The 9,984-nt window shown below is 37.2% G+C and overlaps 1 protein-coding gene across 1 annotated transcript in view; it reads left to right on the plus strand.

The window, feature by feature from the left end:
- Nucleotides 1–8,052, plus strand: part of LOC129802229 (frizzled-2) — a 70,305-nt gene extending 62,253 nt beyond the window's left edge. The window contains exon 3 of the mRNA XM_055847897.1: nucleotides 3,142–8,052. Within this exon, the coding sequence (XP_055703872.1) occupies nucleotides 3,363–5,285 (1,923 nt within the window). The 5' untranslated portion in view covers nucleotides 3,142–3,362 and the 3' untranslated portion in view covers nucleotides 5,286–8,052. The remainder of the gene's footprint in view (nucleotides 1–3,141) is intronic.
- The last annotated feature ends 1,932 nt before the right edge of the window (nucleotides 8,053–9,984 follow it).

Below are 9,984 nucleotides of genomic sequence, written 5' to 3' on the forward strand. Positions count from 1 at the left end.
ATTTACATAAATGTACTGTGACTGACTGTTCAATTATACTTGGGTTATTTTTATTAACGCCTCTGCTGCTCGCTGAAGAAGCAGAAATGTACACAGAACCCAATGGTTGAATGGAACAATAAAATGTCGATAATAAAGTTTCTTCTCCTGAGACTTGCGTTTGGTGTTTGCTTTATCGCATCTTTTATTTATTTTCACCATTTCAAACCATTCAAGATGAAGCCTCCAAGAATAAGACAAAAAAAAACTATGAAAAGCTCTCCCTGAGGCCAATACCAGAAAAGGATAGAGGCTCAATGGGAAAAAAAACAACAATATGTGAAAGAAAAGACCAGAGACATGTCGATTTGATTGTTTCGGAGAAAAATACATAACACATTAATTTCACGATGTTACCATACCATTATCCACCGAAAAGATTGAATTTCCTACCACTCATGGAAAATGGTTTTTCCCTGGAAAAAAGAGCAATGAGGAAGCTTAGTAACTTCCTAACGCACAGCAATTGACTTTTTTTTTAAAAAACCCTCCCCAATAATGAAACATCATAAAATTTGCGTCAATTGAAATTATTCATCATCAATATAATTAATTGATCATCATAGAGGAAATGTGTGAGAAATTTAATATTTCACCCTCGTAAATGGATAAAATACCATTCCCTCATATAATCCATAATACCCCGATGAATTATTGAAGCCCACACATCGTAAATTTGTTGTGATGTATCAAATGTCTCCCTTATTGTTTTGCATTGTGACTCTTTTTGCTTCTGGACTCACATGGTGAGAATAGTATTTAAAAAAAAAATGTTAGAGCAAGAATTCTCCTTGGAAGAATGCGAAAAATTCTGATGTTGTCGCTCGCTTGAGGAATTTCTCTGCTGGCAGTGATATTTATTACAAAGTTAAATTGATAACCCTAAAGATATTGCGCTTAAAGAAGCAATTTTGCTTGAACTGAACCCACTGAACTCATAGGGGAACAAGTCGGACGAAAGTACTTTAAAATTTAATTTGAAATAGTAATCAATTCAAAAATAAATTAATTGATCGACTATTTATTAATTGAGTAACACTAATAAAATTATGCTAAAAGGGACAGATAATCCTAACCGGCTTATGTAGGTGAGATTCTTAACGTGAGCTAACTCGGAGTGCATGCAAATTCGATTTGGAGCTGAAGTTGGGAGACGCCATTCAGTTATCTTGAATCAAATTCGTGAAATTATACAAATTTTGTATTTAAACCAAAATATCAAGGATTTGGATGAACTGACAGAAAAGTGTTATATGGGTGAAATGTAGACCAGAATGTTCTCTATAATTTTGCCGTAGAACTTGAACTCATCGATTACTCAGAAGCCAAGATAAGCGAGGTTTTTTGTTTCTTAACTCGTTTTTTCATCCAGAGTTCCCCAAGTAGTCATTTGTTGAACTTCAACTATATCAAAGAATTGTTGTATTTTGCGGGACTTTCCATTTAAACCCCTATTTTAAGTGTCTTAGTGGAGTAGAGGCAGTCAAATTGGCATCTGAGTGATTTCAAAGCGTTATTATGGGAAAAATCAATTTTTTCACACTTAAACGGCAAAATCGGAGTGATAGCGTAGTCTGAATGGAAAATGATGTATGGACGAAATATAGAGACAAATGTTCTCTACAATTATGTCGAAGTAATCATCAAAATCGGTTGGGCGACAGTCGAGATAATTGAGGTTATGTGATATTGAAATTGGTTTTTTCGACTGTGGCGCCCCTGGTGTTGGTCCCACGAAGTTCAAATATTCTAGAAAGTTGTAGCATTTGGTGAGATCTTTCGTTTAAGCCCTCATTCATCAAAATCGGTCACATAGAACCGGAGATATGATTTTTTGAATTTTGTGAACTTTGACCCCTCATATCTCCGGTTCTGTTTTAACCACAGCGCACATTTGCATCATTTTGGAAACGTCCTAGACTGGACTACAACATACTAAAATTTCATTAACTTGCACAATGCCGTTTTTGAGAAAAATTACTTTGAATTTTGACGCTATCACAGCGCCACCTGTGGTGACTTTTTGAACTTCCATCTGAAAGTGCTCATCGAGACGAAACCAAAAAGGTAAAATTTAGGCTGCTATGTTAATTAGAACCGGAGATAGAGGCCGGTCAATGTTCGAACTTTGACCCCTTATAGCTCGGGTCAGGGGTTTTAGATCGACTTAAGGTTTTTTTTGTTTGATAGGTATAATCAACGGCTACAACATACTAAAATTTCAGCCCGATGCACAATGGAATTTTTGAGTTATTTAACTTATAAGATTTAAAAATTTTCTTTTTAATAATAGCGCCCCTAGCGGTGGTTTTATGAACTTGCGATGTTAGAAGGAGAAGTGGCATTTCATGAGAGCTTTCCAAAAAGCCCTCATTTTTTAAATTCTGACAATTAGAACAGGAGTTATGGCCATTTTAAGAATTTTTTTTGGACCCTTATAGCTCGGGTCAGGAGGGTCGGGGGATCTTAAGTTTGGTATTGATGGAAAGCTCTAAGGCCCAGCTATAACATACTAAAATTTGAGCCCGCTCGATGCCACAGGGGCGGAGCTATTGAGAAAACAAAAAAAGGGGGGGTCTTCAAAATGGCGGAAGGAGGGGTGGGGGGTGGGGGGTCAATGCACCAAGTTGCAATTTTCATGCGATATATAACCTTTGCTGAAAACCGCAAGTTGATATCTTTTTTAGTTTAGGAGCTATTAAGCTCCAAAGAGCGGCCGGACGGCCGGCCGGCCGTTAGTATTCATTAGTATTCACTATCAGTATTCCTTAGTATTCACTAAGGACATCTCGTAGACGCAAGGATGCCGATACGTGCCTATAGCTATTTCCAAACAAACTATAGCCAGTTCTAAAACCAACTACAGGCATTCCCTACCCGCCACCTGGGACGCGCCCGATGGGTACCCCAACCACACGGATTTTTTGTTTAATTAGTAACATAATTCCAGGATCATCTGTTCAAGTACTAGCTCTCTCGATACGCTTAATAAACAGTTTAGAAGAACTTAGTATTACCATTCATCCTCCAAATCCCAATCATACACCTTCTAGTCCAAGCATTTCAATATTCAAATTAACCATACCTTTCTTTTCTTTCCAGATGCATTGCAATTGCTTGACTCCAAGACGCGGCAAAATGGAGAATCAGCCTGGAGCAGCTTGAATCCAATAAGGATCTGAAGTAGCTTGAAGGGAATAGTTGTGGAGAAAGCAAAGCTGCAACAGAAGCAACCAAAGGTCAATCAACCCCATATTCCAGTGGAGTAAAAGAACAAAGTGATAGTTGGTAAACGAAATACAAGGACGTCATTTGTGGCCACAATGACGCTCCTTTGGACGGTGCCCTTGCTCACGAGCCTCGTGATCCTGCAATGTCAAGCCTTTGGTGATATGCACGCCAGTCCAGCCCCTGGAATGCACCACATGGGCTACAGCAAAGAGCCAAAGTGTGAAGAGATTACGATACCAATGTGCCGTGGTATTGGATACAACATGACATCCTATCCCAATGAAATGAACCATGAGAATCAGGATGATGCAGGCCTGGAGGTGCATCAGTTCTGGCCCCTGGTGGAAATCAATTGTTCACCGGATTTGAAATTTTTCCTGTGTTCAAAGTACGCTCCAATCTGTTTGGAGGACTACCACAAACCCTTGCCGGTATGTCGAACGGTATGTCAGAGAGCTAGGGATGGATGTGAACCCATAATGCAGAGGTACAGTTTTCCCTGGCCCGAGAGGATGGCATGTGAATCCTTGCCTCTCTATGGAGATACAGACAATCTCTGCATGGAGCAACCTGACTATGTGAATGCTGCTGAAGGAGAGTCTGGACACAAAGAACCAGCTCAGAAGGCTACAAAGAAACCACCAACATCACCAACTCAGACCCCGGCCCGGGACAGTGGCAAGTGCAAGGGGAAGAATTCAAAAAACTGCCAAAACACCCCAGGGGAAAGGACAACAAAGGAGTGCGGGTGCTGGTGCCGTCCGCCTCTGATTTCCCTGGGGAAGGAGACCATCTGGTACAACACAAGTGTCGCAAAGGTCGGAAGCGTCCCAAATTGCGCCATCCCGTGCAAGGGGGCATTCTTCACGCACGAAGAAAAGGAATTCGCCGGCGTATGGATCGCCCTGTGGTCGGGACTCTGCTTCGTCAGTACATTAATGACACTCTCTACTTTTCTTATCGACACCGAACGATTCAAGTACCCTGAGAGACCAATTGTCTTCCTCTCAGCCTGCTACTTCATGGTGTCCATTGGATATCTAACCAGGGTGTTCCTGGGACATGAAGAAGTTGCATGTGATGGAAGATTTATAAGGTATACTGCAACTGGACCTAGTAGTTGTACCCTTATCTTCCTTCTAGTCTACTTCTTCGGCATGGCTTCGTCAGTTTGGTGGGTTGTTCTGAGTTTTACATGGTTTCTGTCAGCTGGACTCAAATGGGGCAATGAGGCTATTGCCAAGCATTCTCAGTACTTTCACATGGCCGCCTGGCTTATACCCAGCGTCCAGAGTGTTGCAGTTCTGTTGTTGACAGCTGTTGATGGGGATCCAGTTGCAGGAATCTGCTATGTTGGCAATATGTCAACGGAAAACCTGCGAACTTTCGTGTTAGCGCCACTCTTTGTCTACCTGGTAGTTGGAACGACTTTCCTAATGGCAGGATTTGTCTCTCTGTTCCGTATTCGGAGTGTAATTAAACAGGAAGGAGGATTAGGGGCTGTAACCAAGGCAGATAAACTGGAAAAGTTAATGATCCGAATTGGGATCTTCAGTGTACTCTACACTGTGCCTGCAACCATTGTTATCGGTTGCTATCTCTACGAGGCGTCCTTCTTTGATGACTGGATGACCGGACTGACGTGTCCTTGCATCAACATGGACAAGACTCGAGAACGTCCTATCTATTCAGTCCTTATGCTCAAGTACTTTATGGCCCTGGCTGTGGGGATTACGTCGGGAGTATGGATCTGGTCGGGCAAGACCCTAGACTCATGGCGACGCCTCTGGCGACGGCTATTTGGGACGCCTGATCGCAGTGGTGCCAACCAAACCCTTCTCAACAAGAGACCACCTATTCCACAGCCCTATGTGGGATCTACTCTAGGTCCTGGAAGTGCTACTGCTTCCCTGCTCACAACGCCCTACACTCAGGCACCGGGCAGTGTTGCCTCCACCAGTCACCATCATCTCCACCACCATGTTCTCAAGCAACCACCTCTGAGCCACGTATGACCTGGCGACCTGGGCGCGATGGCACCCATCGGGAGTAGTGCGTCTGTGCCACCGCCCGGATCCAGCTCCGATCCACGTGCCGTGTCCGTGGTGGTGACGCTGCCGCAGCCGGGTCAGGCGCTCAGCGACTACGGCCCCATATAGTTGACCGTGCGACCCACAGATCAGCAGAAAGCACGCTGGATCTCCAGCCACTTCAGTCAAGTATGATTGGGCATGTGTGTTTTCGAAGGCTCTCTAGTCTCGTGTTTTTTGTGTGTATAATTTATTTCACTTCACTTCATAATCCCCATATAGTCTGAAACCTCGTGGTATTTGCGTGAAGATAGCCTTTCTTTGGAAAATTTCGCGTTGTACTAAAAATATTAGCCTTTAAATCCACTTATTAAGAATCCCGTATTCGGTATTCATTAATAACTACGGAAAAAATATGGTTAGACACATGGGGTATCCGAAGTAAATAGTTTTAGAACATGTACTAAAAATCTCAAATTGTTCTAAAAATATTTATACACAAATATCTGTGGAGAAATACAAAATTTCTTGAAGGATTCCTTCAAGAAATAGTCAACAACTTTTTAGTACAACGTCAGAAGAAAAGAAAGGACTTGTCCTACGACATTTCCTCCCACGCGAAGACCACTTTGTTTATGGGGATTGATGAAGGTTGACAAAGGAGTAGCATAAAATGATCATGATAGAACGATGGAGCATTTCTTTTTGTAAATAAATATATAAATATATTGCAGTAAATAATAAATTTAAACGTTTTTTAAGAATTTTACAAAATTCACAGGTCACAGATGGGGATAAAATGAAATGTAAAATAAAAATATATCCCTAAATTCTTGTCTGATGACCGAAAACTCATGGAGATGAAACTTCGTAAACAACTTTTTTTTTATATTTAACTTGTCTCTATAGTTTTTTTATTAAAAAAAACAATTCTAACAATTTTATAAGGAACATTTTTTTATTTACACAATAAGAGAATATTGATGAATAAAAAATAGAAAATCCAAAGACTGTTGTCCATAATTAATTAGACATTTTTAGAGTAGTGATTGTAATATTTAACAAGATTAAAGATGAGAGATAATGCGTAATGTGGGAGAACCATTAATTTTCTACATAAAAACGAAGGTAAAATCACTGCCAGAGACAGTTGAAAAAAAATTCAGTAAATTTCATCAAAATTTCAAGTTTTAAAAATAAATTTTGAGAAAAACTAAAAATTCATAAGAGCGCATTTTGAAAGGAAATCAGGTGCATTTTCGAGAGAACTTTTATACGTAATTAGATTTTAACTCAATGTGATTAACTTAAATAAGTAATAAAAGAAAATAAAGAAAAAAAAGTTGGAGTGAAATAAAAGAACAATATTGAAAGAAAAATTTAATGTGGTAGAGAAATATTTCGACGGCATATTTATTCCGAAAAAAATAAAAATAAAATGAAAAAATTCAGCAATAATACTTCTTAGTCAATCAAATTGATTTTCTCTCGAGAAAAAAATGATGTTTCTAACAACAAAAGTCTCACATATCAGCCAGATTCTCATTTTAACGTTCCATTGGAAAATATTCTGCCATAAATGTGCCATTTTTATGTTACAATTGTCCACTTTTCTAATATAATAAAAAAAGAAAAATTAAATTATTGTAAAAGAAGGATGACAGAAGCACCAATAATCTTTTTTTTTTAAAGAAACAGAGAAAAATTCAAAAAAAGAAAAAAATATTTATGAGGAATAGAATAGAAGGAAGGGAGTGACGGAAAGAAATAGCATTTAAAAGAGAACTATATGAAATTTCTGAAATTGGATTTATGATTAGAAACTTAATGGTATAAAATTGTACGTATAAAATTTAAAAAAAAAGAAATTATTACTAAATAAAATTTATTATCTTACATGGAGATAAAAAAACAAATATTTGATTTATTTATTGAAAGGGAAGCCGAATTTTCTCAACTATAAATTGTACTAGTTGTCAGTTGATTTAAATTTTGACAGCTGTCACTGTCACTGTCAAAATTTCGGGAAAAAAGGTAAGAAAAAGCTTAAAAATTATTATTTCAACATTTTCTGTTGTTTTCTTTTTCTAACAATTGGCAATGGCAAATAAAATAAAAAGACAGCAAAAAAAAATCTTTTTCTGCAACTCAAATTTATTAATCTATGTCTTTTGCAACTCTCTTATAAATCTTATCCATGCTTCTTGTAATATTTGTTCTTAGCTCTCAAAACAATAGGATACTGCCGTTCTTAACATTCAAGCAGCTGAACAATTAAATCATAACACTGTACCGACTAATGAAATAATTTATTTAATGCAGAAAAAGAACTAAGAAAAAAAAGTGAACAAATAAGCTTAATCATCTCTATTGTAAGTTAATTATGCAACTTATAATTGTAACAGAGAAAAAATAATTACAAAAAAAAACCAACAATTTGTAAATGTATAGTGAGAAAGATGAAAAATGTAACAATTTAAGAATAAAATGACTTTAAATTAGTGATTTAGATTCAAAATTATCCATGTGTAAAAGTGACAAATGGAAAGATTTAAGAGCATTGAATGGAGAAATTTAAAATAAAAAAAGATGTTCAAGAAAATTAACCAATTAAAATCTGGTTTTAGCAGATGGACCGTGTATACGATAGACAAAAAAAAGATGGTATGACGAATGTGAGGAAACAAGAAAAAAAAACAATTATAAATGATTTTGATTGTTTTAAAATATTAAACACAGGAAAAATCAAAAATTAATCTTTCAATTTAACAGTCAATTCTCTCACGTGCTTCAGCACAGAATTGTTTTCCCTCCACACACACCTTTCCTTCCAGGACACGTGAAGGAATTCTCAGAGGATTAATTTCTACCTTTCTCACCTTACCCTCATCTCCTTGCAGATAATCCACCCATAAATTACAATTCCTGTGACGATTGAATGGAGAATACAATACTTGAGAGTCTCTCGAGACATTCATAGCTTCCATTTTCAATATCTACATTAATTGTTTGTTTTTTTTTCTATCTTTATTTTCAACTCTGAACTAAAAGGGATATTGGAAGTACTTTGCTTTTGATCTGCAAAAAGGTGTGAATAGCTGTCAAATCCTTTTCAAACTTCACAAAAGGATATCAGGAGCTTCCACAGCGATATTTGCTCCGAGAATTGAAAGAAATCGCTTGAGATATTATTGAAGTGATTGAAATCATACAGTCGTAAGTATTTTATTTCTGGAGCATCCTGAATGCGAAAAGAACTATTAAGGATACCAGATCTTACGTAAAAAGTATCATATTAAGGAGGTAATTGAAATTTATTGTAAAGAAACCTCCAAAAAATAAGAGCAATTTGGAAACGTTTCGTAGTTCGACTTCAGGGCACTACACTGAAGATCCAGCAGTCTAGGTCTATAGCAATCGACCGGAAAAAAATGAGACTTATATCAGGAAGTCTTTTGGAATTATTTTCAAGCTTTGGTTACCTCGTGCAATAATATTCAAATTTAAATTAAACGATTAACATTTCCTTTTTAAAACGTTCTTTTCCAAATGGTTAGAGGTACAGTAGAGTCTCTCAAATCTGAATCTCTCAAATTCGAACGCCGTTTGGATTCAAAATGTCAATTGTGAGGTTATGTTAGAAGTTCGTATTTTTGGTGAATGAAAATCATATTTATGTGCTTCTTCCTGAATGTTTACATACATTATGGTCGTGTAAAATGAAAAGGAAGTATGTTACCACTAAGACTTGCGAGAAAGTACGGGAGTTTGATTCATAGTACAATTTAATCTCACACAAATTTCGGTAGTTTTGAAAAAATCGTTCGAATTTGGGAGGTGAGAAATGTCAAAAATACCCCCCGAGCGTTCGAATTTAGAAGACTCTACTGTAGTAGCTTTTATGGTTTTCAGACCTAAGACTTAAATATATGGCTTAACTGCTATAATTTCTCAAAAAGTAATATTTTAAAGTACAGTAGACTCTCTCAAATTCGAGCATTTGGGACCGAAATGTCACCCGAATTTGAGAGAAATTCGGGCAAAAAAATTTTTGAAATACAAGGATTTTTATCGATCAGCATACACACAAATTGGTTTACATACTGATATATATTGTAAATTTCATGAGAATCCCTTAATAATGCAAAATTGCATCAAAACTCACATAAACCATGGCAAATTTGAGCATATTGGGTTCATTTGATAATCATAATCAAATTTGAAAAACTTTTTTTCGAATTTAACTACCGCCCGAATTAAAAGTAGCCCGATCTTAAAAGACCCGAATTAGCGAGAGTCTACTGTATCGGAAAGAACCCCCTTAACACTGCTACCTAAAGCGGTCTTCAGGCTAAAGGCTTAGTCCAGTTTCCTGAAAGTCTCAAAATCCTAAATACCAACCAATTTTATTACTTTTTTAGAATAATAGTTTACTTGTCCTTAAAAACCAATCCTAAGTTAAATTAATTAAAAAAAATCTTGATGGATAAGGAATTAGAGCAGTTAAGCCTTATGACTAAACCTAAAGTCTGTATAAAGAGGATAAAGGTATTTTTCCTAGACCTAGGATCTCATCTTGCCGTCCCTTCAGTCGTGACTGTGAGTCGTGAGTCATTTGGGAGTGGTTGCGCAGGGATCAAGGGTTTTACCCTACCCTACCCCCAGAATCATAACAATACCCCCG

The sequence above is a fragment of the Phlebotomus papatasi genome, chromosome 2 (genome assembly GCF_024763615.1).
Source record: "Phlebotomus papatasi isolate M1 chromosome 2, Ppap_2.1, whole genome shotgun sequence".
NCBI lineage: Eukaryota > Metazoa > Arthropoda > Insecta > Diptera > Psychodidae > Phlebotomus > Phlebotomus papatasi.